Source organism: Solanum tuberosum, unplaced genomic scaffold (assembly GCF_000226075.1).
Source record: "Solanum tuberosum cultivar DM 1-3 516 R44 unplaced genomic scaffold, SolTub_3.0 scf00087, whole genome shotgun sequence".
NCBI classification, from domain to species: domain Eukaryota; kingdom Viridiplantae; phylum Streptophyta; class Magnoliopsida; order Solanales; family Solanaceae; genus Solanum; species Solanum tuberosum.
The window spans coordinates 957,191-974,895 of NW_006239017.1; the positions used below are offsets into that span (position 1 = coordinate 957,191).

Consider the following 17,705-nt stretch of genomic DNA (forward strand, 5'->3'; position numbering starts at 1 on the left):
CTATCAATTTTTTTTCCTTCTAAAAACAATAAACAACATTTTCCCTAAAAAGCAAATTGCAATTTTTGCATACTATAACAAAATTTTAAAAAACTACACAATTTATATTATACTATAACTTACTTTTTATCAAATTTATTCCGAACAAAAAAAAACTCATATGTCGGGTTAATTAGATTCAGATGAATTAAGAAGTATTTTATTTATAAACTTTTATTAAACAAATCGCAGAAACAAAAATTAAACACCAAACAGTTTTAAGGGTTATTCGTGCAAGAACTTAATTGAACATGGGTGGCCCACTTGCAGCATCCAAATTTGTCTGTTATTTTTATCTTTCAATATCAAATTTCTTTTTAATTCCTGATAAATAATACTTGTAGTTTTCTTATTATAGTTAATTAGAGAAAAGTGACATTTCATGCGATTTAAAAAAATATATTTCCTAAAATGAAATTTCAAAAGTATTTTCAAGAGGAAAGATCTATTAATTTTGTTCAAATCACTTGAAAATACTTTTGTCATATCAGAAAAATTGTTTATGTTTGATTATTTTTTAGAAAAAAAGATATTTTGAGTATCAGATTGCAAAAATGAAATATATATAAATACAATTGAGTTACATTAGGGGAAAGATGGTTCTAGTAAATATATAAGATTTGGGTAAAAAATATTTTTGTCCTGGGAAAATGAAAATTATTATTTTTTCTATATAAAAGTTGGGCCATACACTTGGGTCATTACTCATTAGGTTAATGAAATAAGAGATAATAATCTTGAAATAAAATACAAACTTATTTTACATTGCATATTTAATTGTGAATATTGATTAATAACAAAATACATTTTATACTAAAATAATAAAATTAGCTATCCATGAAATAGTTAATCATTAAGATGTTTTTTTCTATTCCATTGTGATACATAAACACACAGTGATGGAGTTAGAAATTTGACGAAGTGTGTGCAAATTTTCTTCTCAGTTGTGTTAAGAGTGTACAAAAATTAAATATACATTCATGTTAATTAACACTTAACCTATGTACACCATATAATTTTCTGACGAAGGGTGTGCACTAAAACACCCTTCGCCTAAGGTGGTTCCACCCTTGTAAACACAAGGTAGATCTAGTGGGTCGGGGGGGTGTTCATCCGATCCATTTGACAAAAAATTATAATGTATATATAAGGTAAAATTTTAATTTTGATGTACATGTTATAGATTTTGAATTTTTTGAACACACGATTAAAGATTGATTCAGTGATTTAGGAGTTCAAAATTCATCTTTAATATTTCAAATTCAAATCTCAAAAAATATCATTTTCTTCTTCTTCTTCTTCTAAATTCTCGTAAAAATTCTGAATCCGCCACAACAAGTAACCCACATTCAAGTGCTCTCCAAAATGGATAGGATTACCTTTTAGAAAAAAGGAATAAATACCCTTAATGTCAAAAACTTGACCAAACAGATGATTGCCAACTTTTTCTTTCAATATTTTGTTGAATATAATAATATAATATAAGTTCATAGAGTGGATAATATTAAATATACTCAAATTTTTCATTTCATAAAAAGAAGAATAAGCCATAATTCCTCTATAAATCTTTTTTTCCCCTTCTCTCTCTTTTGTGTTTGTTCGGACTTCGGACAAAGCATTCAACAATTGAAGTCTACTCTCCCCACACCTACAAAGCCCTCAGGTTTTTCTTTCTTCCCAAAGAAGACACTTCACTTTTTTTCTCTTTCTCTTTGGATTTTTTTCTAATTTCTATCGCCTTGTGTAAATGCAGCACAATTATCCGATGGATTTTCAGAGCAAAAAACTCATCAACGACCCCAATGGTAACTGAAACCCCTAAAAATTGCTCTATCATTTTTACTTTGTTCTTCTTTCAATTGGATTGTTTATTAGATGTTGATGTGATAAATTGTTTATGTGCATTGCTTGTCATGTTCGTTGAATTGAAATAGTAGATTTTGTCTAATTTGAGAAAGGGATTTTTTAATCAAGCGAGTTGTTTGAGTATATACGATCTTTGGTGGAAGTAGAAAAGAAAAAAGAATTGACATTAGTGTTTTGTCTTGTTGGAAATGAAGGCAAGTCAAATATAGGAATAAAAAAAATATAGTTGTAGGTATTAGGTAGAACTACTAATTTGCTATGCTTATCATACCAAACCTAAAGTAAGTGCATATGTGTAGAAAGGAGAAAAGTGTTTTGTTTTGATAACTGTGTTGTCTGGTTTCCGGTTTCCGTTGTCCAGGACAACTTATCTTCACTTAGACTAATTCCACGGGGTACTAGCTAATTCGTACTAGCACATATATCGGTTAACTCTGTCCACCGCGGGTTGGATAGAGGGGAAGAAATCACCTAGTGTTTTTTGCCTCGGGATTTGAACATGAGAATTCATGCTTCTCAATTCACTTCGTCAACCACTAGGTCACACCGATGGATGCCTCTTTTCGCTTCTAGAAATCTAGAACATTTATGGACCAATGTAAAAAAAGAAATTCAACATTTTGACAGTAGCGAGGAGAAGGAAAGGAGTTGAAAGGGGCATGTACCCTTTTTTTTGTAAAGAAAGAGGGCTACTTCACGAGTCGCTACTAATAATTGAAAAGGTTCACAACGAGTTCAGTCTATAGTCATAAAGGGAACGTTTCCGCAGGAGCCATGGAAAACGTATTCACTACTGCTTACAGCGCCTTCACTCACTCGTCTTGCTACTTCGGAACTGTTCAACGGACATGTGGAGTCGAATTCACTTTCAGTAATCGGAGGCAGGTCAGGGGCTGGCGGGCATGCCCCCAGCTTCTTAAGTTTGGGAATTTGTGAATGTTCTGGTGCTTAATTTACATTAAAAGATGAATTAGTGTTGTAATGAAACGGGCCTGAATATGACAGAATGGATGTAGAAGGTTCATGTAGCTGATCAGAACTAATTTGGAATTGAGACCTAGTTGAATGAAATCATGATCTGTTTCAATAGATATGTATGTACATTAATTTTTACCTTATCAAAAAATTAATAAAAGAAATGTATGTACATTTGTGTGTGTCATCTGTATGTGGCATAATTAAATATTATAGAGCTTTGTGAAGCTTATAATAGGTACTGAGGTCTTATGTTATGTATGGAAACTAGAAAGCCTAATATTTATCTGCTGTAAATACTGAAGTGCAATGATTTGCAGATGTTGTGACAGAGTTCATTGAGGGACTTATTGAGAATTACCCAGGGTTGCAATATCTGGATGGTTTCCCAGAGGTGATCTACCTTTAGTTACTTTGTTCACTTTATTGTTTACATGTTTCTCTACTAAGATAATATGCGTTACAAGTTGGTTGTAACATGTTATCTTCTGTGCTGAAAGCCAGGTTAAGGTTGTCTTGCGTGCTGATGTTTCTGGTGCAAAATATGACAAAGTTGCCATAATATCAGGTTTCTTCAATTTGAACTGTGTTTCATGTCTATATTTCAACACTGGAGTTTTCGTTTCATTGGTAGCACTAATAATTTGGCATTCAGAGCGTCATACACAAGTTGGAAAAAGATCAAGCTCGACAGACTAATCAATCTGTATAATAGTGAAACTGGTTCTTGTAATGAGTTAAGACTATAGGTCTTGTATGCATTGCTTGCTCACCTCTTCTGAAAGATAATATCATTGCGTATGAGATTCTGCTGCAGTTTCGTGTTTAAAACTAAATACAGTTTTCAGTAGTTCGTTAATATGCAATGACTAATCATTTTCTGTTTCACGGGGTAATAATTTTATCAATGTGGTTGAGAACTTCCCATAAAGAAGTGGTATAGAACGTAAAAGAAATTGGTTCTCTACAAATGACTCCTAAACATCTAACACTAACATAAACCACACGGGTGCACCAAAAGTTTACTAGAAATAAAAGACATGCTCCGAATGCACAAAATTGTTTTCCACACCTTCAAGGCTCTCTTGTTTATTTCCCTTCAAAGTACCCACATATTAGCCAAAGGAGCGGCATCCCATCCTCTGCATCTTCTTTTCCTTAGCTGGACAGAACAACCTTGAACTCTAGTTGGGATTGACCACTAATTATATATGAATATTTACGACTTAAAAGTGTTCTTGAGAATCTTTAACTTGGGATGTATCTTTGGAACTCCAGTGAAGTGAAGTGCGGTTTAACCTGGTATCTTGGTACTTCTATAACTTAGGTGGTGGAAGTGGCCATGAACCTGCTCATGCTGGATTTGTTGGAGAAGGGATGCTGACTGCAGCTATCTGTGGGGACGTTTTTGCCTCTCCAAATGTTGACTCAATTCTTGCTGTATGATATGCTATTAAGTATTACCCCCTTTGGTTAGCATGTAGACATATATAAGTTCTTCCCTATTGATGTCTGCCTACTGACCTGATTCAATTTAGGGCATACGATCTGTCACAGGTCCCATGGGATGCCTTCTTATTGTCAAGGTACCACTTATCCTAGCTGTTAATTTAATTACTACCCTTGTCTAGTTCTACCAGTTAGGTTTAATGGGGTTGACAATGCACATAAAGGGTCACCAATTATCATCCTACTTTTGGTTATACTGGAATATTTACTGTTGAAAGAAAGATGCTGTGGATCGCTGTTACATTCTTCATTTATGGTTATAACTCATAATGAAGTGATCTCATGATTTGCTTACATTTCATGATTACAATGCGCTTTGGTTCTTTACAGAACTATACTGGTGATCGACTGAATTTTGGTTTGGCTGCCGAACAAGCAAAATCTGAAGGTTATAAAGTCGAGGTATCATTGTGATATCAGTATAATTAGTTTGTTGTTAATTATTATTTTTACTATGACGACGACGATGATTGCTATAGCCAAGTAATCATCAAAAACTGGAAGATAAGTACACACTGATATACATGCATGTATTTTTCTTTATCACCAGATGGTAATCGTCGGTGATGACTGTGCTTTACCACCTCCAAGAGGCATTGCTGGCCGAAGAGGGTTGGCAGGGACACTTCTTGTTCACAAGGTTCACAATCTCTATCTGTGTGCATGTCTTTTAGATTTCATTTGAATGGGCATAGATATTTGACTTCAGTCATAACTGATTGAAGCTTTTACAATTTTCCTCTCAGTTCAAAACAGTTTTTTTCCTATTGATACCACCTACAAAATATATTGAAGTTCTATGTGTTTTGTGTAATATATCTGCTTCTCTTTCCTAAAAGTTCATAGTGCATTCACATATTTTTATGGACCTCCTACTAAATCCATGGAGTTTCATATTAGTGTGGCACACAGTTTGATAGAACAATATAATTCATTTACTGTGCCACATTACGTAATGTTTGTTCCAAGGTCTTGAGATTCTCTAAACTCTGATGGACTTCAAAGGAAAAACCAAACTCCAATATTAAGAGATTGATAATGACATAAGAGTGCCTTTTGGTGATTTCTGAAAAAAGTCAAAATTGCTTGCTTCCTTTTGTCTACTGCATTTTCTTCTCACAAGAAACAATAGTATTAATGATCTCTTTGGTGTTCTTGACTTTTCAATGATACATAAGAGAACTATTAGTTACCAGTTTCAAAAATAAAAAAAAGTAAGAGAACTATTGCAGAATCTCTGATCATTTGAGTGACAACAATTTCAGCTATTTAAAATGCATGCTGAGAAAGCTGGTAATTTCAACATTTTGTACCTACTTGAAAATTGCATCCAAGGTGGCTTTCAACCGTTGTGGATTAACGAATCATGAAATCAACTTGATTCTGTGGAAAAAGAAGACAGCAACAAAAATATTTTTTATCGAGGCGATTCTGGGTGTTACATGTCCATCATCCTATGTGTTCACATGTTTCTTTATTTCTAATTCTGGTGTATCTGTGTGTGTGTGTTTTTTCGAGGTGGTGGGTGGTTGGGGTCAAATACCCCAATTATCTGTAGGGCACCAAATTTTCATGGTCTTTTGACAAGTTGTTTCTTCAATGCTCTGTTCTAGAGGGTACTTGGAATATTGTTGTGCTTCTTATGCAGAACTATACATATTTACAAAAAGACTCCATTGATCTTTTCTGCTTCTTTGTTGAATTCAAAGTTATGAGACACTGGCTAGTCTGTGTAGCAGTCACTTTACCTATGTGTCTCGCTGTATGTTTGGTTGAAGTTCGCAAATATCATTGGTTTCAGTTGCTTTCCCATGTGTCTTTTCTGAATTTCACTCACTTCAGGTTGCCGGAGCTGCAGCAGCTTGTGGTCTTCCCCTTGCTGATGTTGCAGCTGAAGCCAAACGTGCATCAGAAATGGTTGGGACAATGGGCGTTGCATTATCTGTTTGTACATTGCCAGGACAGGTGACTTCAGACCGTTTAGGCCCAGGAAAGATGGAGCTTGGTCTTGGAATAGTAAGTTCCTTCATAGGCACAAGGGTACTCATGATTGATGTTAGCAATGGGGAAGAAGTTGATAAGTCAAGCTTTACTAGATGAAACATGTCATATTACATTCATGTTTTGGAGACATGATAATCCTGTAATTTACCTTGGGGGTGCTGTGAATGTCGTTCATATCATTTCTGTTTTATAGCAGTTTTATACTCGATGTTGCTTTTCAACGGTAGAATTGGTTGGGTCTCTTCAAATGTGTCTGTGCTACAGTTGGAACTTCCAAGGTCTAAGTGGTGGTTAAGGGCTGGCAGACTTCTTAGAATTCTGTGATCTTCACTTCTGCATTATCAAATTGTTTTCACTGTTTTCTCCTTTTTTTCAGCATGGGGAACCAGGAGCTGCTGTTGCTGACCTTCAACCAGTAGATGTGGTGGTTTCTCATGTTCTGAAGGAGATTTTGTCACCGGTATGTGAATACTTGGAGTCTGAAAGTTTGACTTGATATGCACTAGTACTTGATGCACTAAAAGTTTTCTGATAATTGTTTGAATCATCACTATGAATTGGAAAGGATGAAGTGGAATCACTTTTACTTTTTGATGAGATAAACTTTTGATCTTTCTTTTGGTACTAAAACAAATGAGGAAAGTGACTCCAAAAAACTATAACCATGTAGATGTAAGGTTTTAATCTTTGCCATTCATGTACACTATAAAGCTACAGGGACTAATGATGAAGATTTTAATATGTTTTTCTTACATTTTTGTGAAAGAAGATAGGCTGGGCAAAATATTCTGTTTGTGGCCCCAACATCTTGTAAGAATAACGAGGAAAGTAGAAACAATATTTGGAGTTGAACTATTAACTGAAACACATAAAAAATAGTCATTCATTAGTTATGTTAATTTAGTGGAGGAAAACGAAAAGAAATAAAGAAAAAAGGCCACTAGCTTTAGTTTGGAAGCTTTTATGCAATCAGTCTATCCTTTTCACCTTCTTTCACTGAGGTAGTGAAGGTTATTCACATGGCAATTTTTCTTGTGCATCCACCCCTTAGCCCCCACATCCCCCCCAAAAAAAGAAGTTGGCATACCTCCTAGCATACTCCATCAAATTTTCATGGGCCTGAGGGGTCTAGTTTTAAAAGAGGAAGTCTTTCAGGAAAAGGGACTAAGAATGCACAACAACAACCTTGGTCTCATTCATCTTAGTTAAGGACACTTATTCTGCAGAAGGAAATTTCACTGTCACTGAATGTCTTTGTAGGAGACCAACTACGTTCCAATCACGCGTGGGAGTAGAGTCGTGCTCCTGATTAATGGGTAAGTTTCAGCTCTACTCGTCTATATATGCCTCTATCATCTCTTCCCTCCAAGTATTGTGGCGGTTTAGTTATCCTGTTCTGTTCTCATTTTCTTTTGCCTTTCTGATCCTTTCCATTTCTCGCATTTTTTGGTTGACGGAGCAGATTTGGTTTTATAGTATATAGAAAGATCTCCTGGTAGCATGCTTACCCCGTATCTGTCCTTGGCCCCTGTATATTTTTCCTTGAATGTTCCATTTGGTATTTATGGAATACTTCAATTAGACCCCTGAAATTTCAAATGAAATCATTTTTCACATTTTTCTGTGTACTTTTTCTTTTTACTCCCCTACTGCAGATTAGGAGCAACACCATTGATGGAATTGATGATTATAGCTGGCAAGGCTGTCCCAGAATTGCAGCTTGAACATGGTCTAGCTGTTGATAGAGTCTATACAGGGTCATTTATGACGTCACTTGATATGGCAGGTATATCAGGTTATAAGTCCCTTTACTTCGCCCAACAACATTCATTTTCTTACTTCAGTTATATGCAGGCTTTTCAATTTCGGTAATGAAGGCTGATCAAGCAATTTTAGATCGTTTAGATGCTCCAACTAAAGCTCCAAATTGGCCTGTTGGTGCTGAAGGTCAGTTTCTATTTGTCTATTATTACGTTGGACTATGTATGGCCATATTGGTGGCTCATGCTAGTTTTAACTTCTGGTTCCTTGTACTATTTTTATTTCTAGACAAGGAAAAGCTCCCCCTCATTTATATTTCCCTTAGTAAAAGAACTAGAGTAACAGAGAGAAAAGTTCATATTAGGTAATTCACTAGTATCCTCTTATCTGTGGGTGATATAACTAGCACATAATCTGTATGATTTTTGTAGCAATTTACCCTGTATAAGATAATAGATCTACTTTGCTTACTGGAAGTTAAAAATTTCAGGCAACCGGCCTCCTGCAAAGATTCCTGTTCCACTTCCTCCATCACATTCTATCAAGAGTGACAAGGTATGCCAAATTTGCTTTGAAAGCACTGATAAACACATATGCAAATAAGGGTGATGTCACTGATACTTGATAAATATTCGATTGAACAGTCTCTGTCCCAGACGTCAATTGTAGCTACTGCTTTGAATCTTCTTTGGATTTTTAGGTTGAGAGAGAGCATATCATATTATAATTCTGTTGCAGATCAATAATATTTACTATCTTACTGTCTGTTTCTTCTTTTACTAGACATTGAGTCGGCCTGAAAAACTGAGCCCTCAGGGTCATATCCTTGAGGCAGCTATTGAAGCAGCAGCTACTGAGGTTGTAAATCTTAGGGATAATTTGAATGAGTGGGACAATAAAGTTGGTGATGGCGATTGTGGTTCAACTGTAGGTCTTTGGATAGCCTATTTGTTTCCCTTCATTTGTTCCCCATGTTATCTGCATTTAATAAGCTCCTTTGTGAAACTGCAGATGTTCAGAGGTGCAGTGGCTATACTTGAAGACATGAAGAAGTAGTGAGTCTTCTTCTCTAGATTCTTTCCTCATATAGTGTCTCCAAGAAAGTAAAAGGGAAGCTGATTAGTCTTCCCAAGATTATTGCATATTCTCACTCCTAAGGAGTAAAAAGCAAGGCATCTTCTGCCTTTCCTTTTTATCTCTGGTAAGAGTGCTTAGAAGAAAGGTATTAGTTACTTCTAAAATTATTCACTAACAGACAATATGTGTCTCTGTTTGTTTTCTCTCCCTTTTCCTGCTTGCACCATCTGTGGTGTGGTTGTTTTAGTGTGTTCTGCTTGCGCACATCTGCTTGCAGCATTGTTTGCTCTTAGGATATCCCTATAATTAATTGTTGGGTATAGATAGGTTTCATTTTTTAAACAGGAGAGGTAGAAGTTTCTTCATGAGTTAAAACACGAGGTTTTGTGAAAGACGACTTGAGATGGCAGAAGTTGTGTTTAATCTGCTTTGTAGTCAACTTAATGATATGATATGAAAAATCAGCTGCTATTGCATGTTTTCATTTAGTTATTCTTATGTTTATTTATTTTCTTTATTTATTTCCTTTTATCATCTCTGTGTCATTTTTGTTCATTTCCCCTCTTTCTTCACTTTTCAAAGTTATGGAAACCAACCTATTGATTTTTAGCAAGTTTGTTGTATGAATTTTAGATAGTTGCGTAACAACTGTGTGAAATGAGATTATATATTTCCATCTTCGAGAAAATTTACTCCTGCTTTCTGATTATTTTTTTCTTGCAGCTATCCGTTGAATGACCCTGCAGAAACAATCAATGAAATTGGAGCTTCTATTGGAAGAGTAATGGGGGGAACTAGCGGTATCTTGTAATGCACTTTCCATATCTCATTAACTATACCAATTCTTTCTTTCAACCTGAATTTTCCTTACATTACCAATGCCACTAAACATCTATCTTTATAACAGATACAGTATATTCTGTAAGGCAGCATATGCAAAGTTGAAAGAAAACACTGAGTCGGTTGTCACAGCTCTTCACTGTAAGTTGACTCCTTGGCAGTAAAGTAAAGACTTGATTTTTGTTGCTTCCAACTATTTCTTTGTGTACCAATCTACTCTTTTGATTCAGGGGCTGATTCACTTGAAGCTGCTATCGCTGCTGTTAGTAAATATGGAGGAGCTAGTGCTGGTTATCGTACACTTTTAGATGCTCTTATACCAGCATTGTCAGCTCTTAAAGAGGTCAATGTTTTTTCATGATACATCATTTGCAGTTTTTTCCTACATACCTTATTCATCAAGAAATTTTATGCATTGGGATCAGAGGTTGAATGCTGGGGACGACCCTGTGGATGCTTTCATTATTTCTGCTGAGGCAGCATCTGCTGGAGCCGAGTCAACCAAGCACATGCAGGCGCAGGTATCATCGCTGTATTTTCTTCTAATGCGTTGAAAGGAAAATAGCGCACACGGTGTTACAATGGTTTATTTCCACAAATGTTACATAGTTATGTGGTTAGCGCTAAAAAGGTTCATAAATATTTGACACAACACCAAAAAAATATTGTAGCTTAAGCATCTTTAAAAAATGGAGCAACTGTAAAGTACCCTTATGCTTGTCTTTCTTCTTCAGGGACTGTTACGCCTTTAAGCATCTTCACCCTATTAGACTAAAGCAATAATCCAGGATGAAAATGTGTTTGTATCCTTTTACTATTTGGCTCAAATCAACAAGGTATCAAAGTTGAGAAATGATTAACGTAGCGATTCAACAAATTTATCTGGCTTTATAGGTCTCACATAAGGGAAGATATCTGTAGTTTATTTGGATTCATTACCAAATCAATAGAAAATTTTGGATCAGTACCTGGTTTTACTTCAAATGAAATGACAAGTCTGAACTCTTAGAATATGTCTTGACCGAAGGGTTGTTAAATGACACCTCTAGAAGGCTTAAAGTAAGTTCAAGATGTGATTTATTGTTTTAGGTATTTAAAATTTATGATTGAAGTCTTTGTTCTACTGGGTGAAAATTCATACGAATCTGCCCTTTCTTGAAAGATAAGCTTGGTAATTACCGGACTTCTGACATAAATAATAGATTGCAATTTTTCATGGAGATTTGGACTAGGCTGCTTCAGGAATTCCCTGTTAATGTTTTTATTGGAAACCTTTGCCAAGAATTTTGATAAGCAATTTTCTTTACATGTCTTCCTTTGAATGGAGGTGATGCTCATTTTATTTTGAGTGGAATTGCGAAGCTTATAACAGAAAAATTGTAGATCTGTCTTGATCCGTCTTTAAATCAGTGTTATCTGGTTGCCAATTTCTTATTTTAGTAAGAGTCATAATCAGTTTGTTTTCTAGGCTGGCCGTTCAACCTATGTACCCGGAGATATTCTTGCATCAGTTCCTGACCCAGGTGCCATGGCCGCAGCTGCGTGGTACAGAGCAGCTGCCTTAGCTGTGAAGGAGAAGTATAATACAGCATAAGCATATTTAATTGGCCATTCCTATTACTTCCTGCAGGAATGTTTTATCTCTTTCTCGAGGAAGAAATTAACCCAACAGTTTTTTGCTCGTAAACCTTATGAGGAGTTAGCTTTCCGCTTATGCAGTCCTGCATAAAGCCGAGAGAGTGTAGAAAATGTATGTTACAGTCCTTTTATACAGTGTTCTAAGTGAGGGAAAAACAAACAATGCCATGTAGAATGGTAATTTGTGATGGTGGTTGTAAAACTTTATTGTAACAATGAATTTTCTAATTCGGCATCATGGATGCCTGCTACTTTTAGGATCTGTGATCGCACCTTTACAACGCGTTCTGATTGACTTTGTTTATTGGGAAAAGGGACGGATTTACCCCCGAACTTTAATAAATGGTACGTATATGCCCTCCGTTATACTTTGCGTCCACATAAGCCCCTTCCGTCCAATTATAGGTACACATATACCCCTCTCACTAACGGACCCCTAATTGCTTACACGTGTCTTATTCCTATTGAACTACCCGTTTGACCCTTTTTTTTAACCCATAACCCAACTATCCACCCCATAACCCAATATCCACCCAATTTCTTAGAACAAAGTTCAACAATCACCAGAAAACAGAGCACAAGTACTCAAAAAGTACAAATTTGGCAAAACACCGGTGTTCCTACCGGAAAATCAACTAAATTTACAGTGGACGTTCGCCGGTGACCTGTTAAGCCTCTATACACATCTAAAGATGCTTCCGCCGGCGAACCTCTGAAACAAGAAGTTTCTTCTCCTAAAGCATCTGATGCGCTTCCACTCCCATTGTACCTAACCACTGGGTTGTTTTTCACCATGTTTTTCTCTGTTATGTATTTTCTTCTCGTAAGGTGGCGTGAGAAGATCCGTAATTCTATTCCTCTTCATGTGGTTACCCTTTCTGAATTGTTAGCTATGGTGTCATTGATTGCTTCCGTTATATATCTTTTGGGTTTCTTTGGGATTGGGTTTGTTCAGTCGTTTGTGTCCAGGTCGAATAGTGATTCATGGGATATTGAGGATGAGAATGCTGAGCAGTTTATTATTGAGGAAGATAGCCGCCGTGGACCATGTGCTGCTGCCACTACTCTTGGCTGCGTTGTGCCTCCACCACCTGTTCGAAAAATTGCCCCAAACGGAGAAGCCTGCGCCAATAATTATGCCCGCATTATCGGAAGATGACGAGGAGATTATACAATCTGTTGTTCAGGGTAAAACACCATCATATTCGTTGGAATCAAAGCTTGGTGATTGTATGAGAGCTGCTTCGATTCGAAAAGAGGCGTTACAGAGGATTACAGGGAAGTCATTGGAAGGGCTCCCATTGGAGGGATTTGACTATGAGTCTATTCTTGGACAGTGCTGTGAGATGCCTGTAGGATATGTGCAAATACCGGTGGGTATTGCTGGGCCTTTGTTGCTTGATGGGAGAGAGTACTCAGTGCCAATGGCAACTACAGAAGGATGTTTAGTGGCTAGCACCAACAGGGGTTGCAAGGCTATCTTTGTCTCTGGTGGCGCCGACAGCGTTTTGCTCAGAGATGGGATGACAAGAGCTCCGGTTGTCCGGTTCTCCACCGCCAAAAGAGTCGCTGAGTTGAAATTCTTGGTTGAGGATCCCAACTTTGTTCTAAGAAATTGAGTGGGTATTGGGTTATGGGGTGGATAGTTGGGTTATGGGTTAAAAAAAAGGGTCAAACGGGTAGTTCAATAGGAATAAGACACGTGTAAGCAATTAGGGGTCCGTTAGTGAGAGGGGTATATGTGTACCTATAATTGGACGGAAGGGGCTTATATGGACGCAAAGTATAACAGAGGGCATATACGTAGCATTTATTAAAGTTCGGGGGTAAATTCGTCCCTTCTCCCTTGTTTATTTGCTATCCTGCCCCTTTTCCCTTGCTTTTGTCAAATTTCTTCTTCGTGGAGCTCTATAATATGGTGGAGTCGAAACTCGAAAGTTTTAGTCAGCTTATCTAGAATCTTCTTGTGGGATTGGTGGAGCATCTCACTAGGAAGGATATTTGACTTCTCTCCATTTATTGAAGTGATGGACCTAGTTGTAACGGTTGTTCTTCAGTTTCAAATTTTTTTTGGAGCCCCCATTAGGGTCCATTTGGGGCGGCGCTCCTACAACTTAAAAATCCATTACTTGTGCTAAGTTCAATGTGGAGGACGGAGGTTAAAGTAGAATGTTTGGCTATTAATTTGATGTTATTATTATATTGTACTAGTTAATACGGATCTGAAAAATTATTAGTTTTGGTAGTGCTTGTATGTTCGTTATAAGTAGTTAGGTACCACTAAATATGGTCAACTTTACTATTAAAATGAATTTAGACCAATTAATTTTTTAGGATAGACAGGGTATTACACATTGAACATTATTTTTCTTTAAGTTCTATGTCAATAATTAAAAGCTGAGAAAAGAAGTTAATTTTTGTCGACTATAAAAAGTCTCAAAATGTTGAGCTTTAACTGAAACCACGAACGCACAAGAGTAACACTACATAAAAATACTGATTTTTCAATCGAGGGTGTAGACACAAAAAGAAAAAGCACATTACACTTGAATTAATAAGTAATTCTTGAACTTGATTCACCTCATGCATATAAAGAGAATCTAAAACTAGTATCCATAAAATGGGAGATGGATTAAAAATAATTTCCACCAAAAATATTAATCAAACCTTCTAATTCTACCAAATATAAATTTGGTTGACAAAAAAGTGGTATCGGTCAAGAACTTGCACGTCTACAAGCTGAAAGTAGTGGAAATGAGGATATTCAAATGGATGTGTGGAAATATTAGGAGATATATGATTAGGAATGAAATCGGGACAAGGTGAGAGTGATTTTCATGGTGGACAACATAAGAGAGAAGAAGCTAAGATGCATTCTAGTGAGGAGGTGTCAAAGACTTGCAATGGTGGGTATGCGGAGAGATAGAGGTAGACTGAAGAAGTATTGTGGAGATGTGATTAGACATGATGTGGCACACATGCAATCTTATAGAGGATCACACGATCCTAGAAGGAAGATATGGAGATCTAGAATTATGATAAAAGGTTGGTAAGTCAAGTGTTGTCTAGTATCTCATCCATATTGATATTATTTCAATTTCGATTATTTGTTGTTTTCTTTATTTCAATTATCGTGATATTTATTGTCGTTGTTGTTTTATTCTTCTTTTGTTTTAAACATGTTTTATTCACGATTCTATTCCCTTTCGACACTTGATTCTAATATGCTTTATAGGAGTAAGATTGCATACATATCCAGACTCTACTTATAAAAATATATCGAATATGTTATTATATTATTGATATTACACCATGTGGTATAAGATCCCACAAAGTGGGCAAGTTTAATTCGTATGTATTATCCCTTTATTAGTATTATTTTTTAACTCATGCTGTGTTTTTATTTTTATTTTTATTTTCTGCAATTAATAATTCATAGAAAAATCAAAATTCTTGTAAGTAAATAAGGGCGTCCCTTCCAAATTCCCATAGAGGGGATTACAGTCCCAAACCCTAACCAGCCGACTTTTACCTCCGGTGAGTACTCTTGTTTTTCTAGTTACATTTACGAATTCTCTCATTTTCTATTTTTGAACTATTATATTCTCAATTTATGTTAAGATCTATATTGGAAAACTTAGTCACTGCTGATTTTATATGAAAGTTCAAATTTTTATCAACTTCTTTGCATTTTATTGACGATCGATTGAATTTATTCGCTCATTTTCTGACGGTGCTGTTTTTTTTTTTTTTTGTGGTATTATTGCTTGTGTTTCTTTCTAAACCTTGGCATTTGATTTGGTGAGAGTGTTGTTATCTTTTTCATTGCTTAATTTGGTGTTGACATTATGAGCGTTTATGTGTTTTGTGGCAATTGATAGGATGTTTTGTAATTTTGTTACTTGTGTTTTTTATACGGTTTGATTTGGTCAACATTATCCCTTGTGGTTTTTGCAGGATTGGAAACGATGATGCTTGCATGCTGTGGCATTGGTGTTCTACTGAAATAAGCAATATTTAGCATCCTGGGGTTGCAAAATAGTGTCTTTATTGAAATTTAAAGCCCTTTTGCTATCAATTTCAGGCAGCCATGGATGGAAATGGCGGTATGAATATACGGAATTGGAGCTATTTTGAGCCAACACCAACTGTTCCGAAGGGCCATTTGGGCCTGCAACTCATGTCCTCGATGAATGAAAAGCCCCCCCATTTTCGCAACATTCACGATAATCACCACCAACAACAACAAACCCACCAACCTGACCATCCTACAGTTATGGCGTCGACTAATGGTGGTGCATTTCATCATCATCGAGTTTGTGGGCTCTCAGAGTCTCCCATGCCCATGGAGTACATGAGGGATTCGTGGGTTAATCAAAAAGACTATAGAGAGAAGTATCTCAATGTGCTATCTGCAAACCACCCTTATCTTCCAGGTTATGGGTTTTTGCCTGAGACATCTTCCGCTCAGTCTATGCAGATGCACCAGCAGCCGAACTTGGTGAAAGTTGAAACTGCTCCTCTGGTGGAAGAGGTTTGCCAAGAAAGGGATAATATAGGTGGGCTTGCTAAGAAGAGGGAAGCTGGTCAATCCCAAGTGCTGAAGTCCCCTAAACCTAAGAAGGCAAAGAAAGCTACTAGGGCTCCTAAAGACGAGTCTACCCCATCTCTTCCACGGGCAAGAGCTCCCAGGAAAAGTGCAGAAGTCATCATTAACGGTATTAATATGGATATTTCGGTAATTCCCATACCAATCTGCTCATGCACTGGGGCTGCTCAGCAGTGTTATAGGTGGGGCTGTGGTGGGTGGCAATCAGCTTGCTGTACCACTAATTTGTCTTCATATCCCTTGCCTATGAATGTAAAACGGCGTGGTTCAAGGATAGCAGGTCGGAAGATGAGTCTGGGAGCGTTTAAAAAGGTACTAGAGAAACTGGCTTCAGAAGGATATAACTTTTCTAATCCAATTGATCTGAAGCCACACTGGGCAAGGCATGGTACAAACAAGTTTGTCATTATCAGATAGATGTATGGTGGATATGCTAGCAGTTGTCCTTAAAATAGGTATGATGCATTTCTGGTGTACATAGTTGACTATGGGTTGGACTGAGGCTTGTCAGGTAGTTTCTAACCAGTGAAATTCAAGCATTGCAGCACTCCTTCAGATTTTGTCCTGTGGGATTTTCTTTATTTTCTTTCAGTTTACCTTTGTAGTTCTCGCAGATAGCACACTTATGGTAGTGGCAGATTATGAAAGTTGCAGAGGAGGTACATTTTTTATGCAATTAGTACTGATGATCTTTGAATGGAAAATTTTGCATTCTTATATTTGTTATTATCCAGATGCTGTCTTCCTATGAGGGAATACCATCTATTTGATCAACCAAATGGCTAAGTCCTGCACTACTCTGGTTGAATGTTATCAAACCTGGGTTCTGGCTGGCCTGTCATTTTAAGGACTGTTATCTTAATTGGTTGATGTTCTTTTCGAATGGGAAGTTCCTTCAATGCATGTGTCAATTTCATCAAGCAGAGTGACTTGTATTGTCTCTCCACTGTCTGAGGTGTAGATTGTGATGGTAATTGTTTTTTAACAAGTTGTTATTGAGCCCTAACAAATATGAGGATGTGTTTTGACTGACCGATAAATTAGCATAATTCCTGTTCTTGTTTTGAGATTTTTGTATTACTTTGTTTCTCTTGAGCGATACAATGAAGATTAGCATAAGCCATAAGACTATGTGTAAGGATGTTCACAATCTGAGAAATGGTCCAAGTTATTAGCTTTTAAGTTTATACCAATAACTAGTTGGGATTAAGTTCTAGTTATGTTAGTGCCAAATGTTCATTAGGAGTCCTTTAGTCTCATTAGAGATTTGTAAGCACACAGAAATGTAGAGGACTTTTAGTGAGTTCTTATAAAATTGGAGAAAGACGGGTTCAAATGCAGCAACATGGACATTGAGGATCCATTTAGAGGATTCCTCCAATTTACT

The 17,705-nt window shown here is 36.6% G+C and overlaps 2 protein-coding genes and 1 pseudogene across 4 annotated transcripts; all 3 read left to right on the top strand.

The window, feature by feature from the left end:
- The first annotated feature begins 1,575 nt into the window (after positions 1-1,575).
- On the top strand, positions 1,576-11,969 carry LOC102592901 (putative 3,4-dihydroxy-2-butanone kinase). The gene is made up of 21 exons (XM_006347300.2): positions 1,576-1,702; positions 1,793-1,844; positions 3,201-3,274; positions 3,385-3,448; positions 4,208-4,320; positions 4,419-4,466; positions 4,720-4,791; positions 4,940-5,029; positions 6,232-6,405; positions 6,770-6,853; positions 7,654-7,709; positions 8,049-8,179; positions 8,248-8,340; positions 8,645-8,709; positions 8,938-9,081; positions 9,166-9,209; positions 9,955-10,038; positions 10,139-10,212; positions 10,302-10,414; positions 10,497-10,592; positions 11,540-11,969. Exons 2-21 carry the CDS (start codon positions 1,805-1,807, stop codon positions 11,663-11,665), a joined length of 1,785 nt encoding a protein of 594 aa, XP_006347362.1. The 5' UTR covers positions 1,576-1,702; positions 1,793-1,804; the 3' UTR covers positions 11,666-11,969.
- Positions 11,872-13,328, top strand: LOC102604613 (3-hydroxy-3-methylglutaryl-coenzyme A reductase 1-like; annotated as a pseudogene).
- Positions 13,329-15,142: 1,814 nt separating this feature from the next.
- On the top strand, positions 15,143-17,385 carry LOC102593241 (protein BASIC PENTACYSTEINE2-like). Of its 3 annotated transcripts, none has more exons than XR_367341.2 (3): positions 15,143-15,246; positions 15,667-16,977; positions 17,053-17,385. XR_367341.2 is itself a non-coding variant. In XM_006347301.2 (2 exons), exon 2 carries the CDS (start codon positions 15,800-15,802, stop codon positions 16,733-16,735), a length of 936 nt encoding a protein of 311 aa, XP_006347363.1. In that variant the 5' UTR covers positions 15,143-15,246; positions 15,667-15,799; the 3' UTR covers positions 16,736-17,051. The 3 variants fall into 3 exon arrangements, 1 of the variants encoding a protein (XP_006347363.1); XR_001473454.1 differs by having other exon boundaries at positions 15,794-16,977; XM_006347301.2 differs by lacking the exon at positions 17,053-17,385 and having other exon boundaries at positions 15,667-17,051.
- Positions 17,386-17,705: the final 320 nt, after the last annotated feature.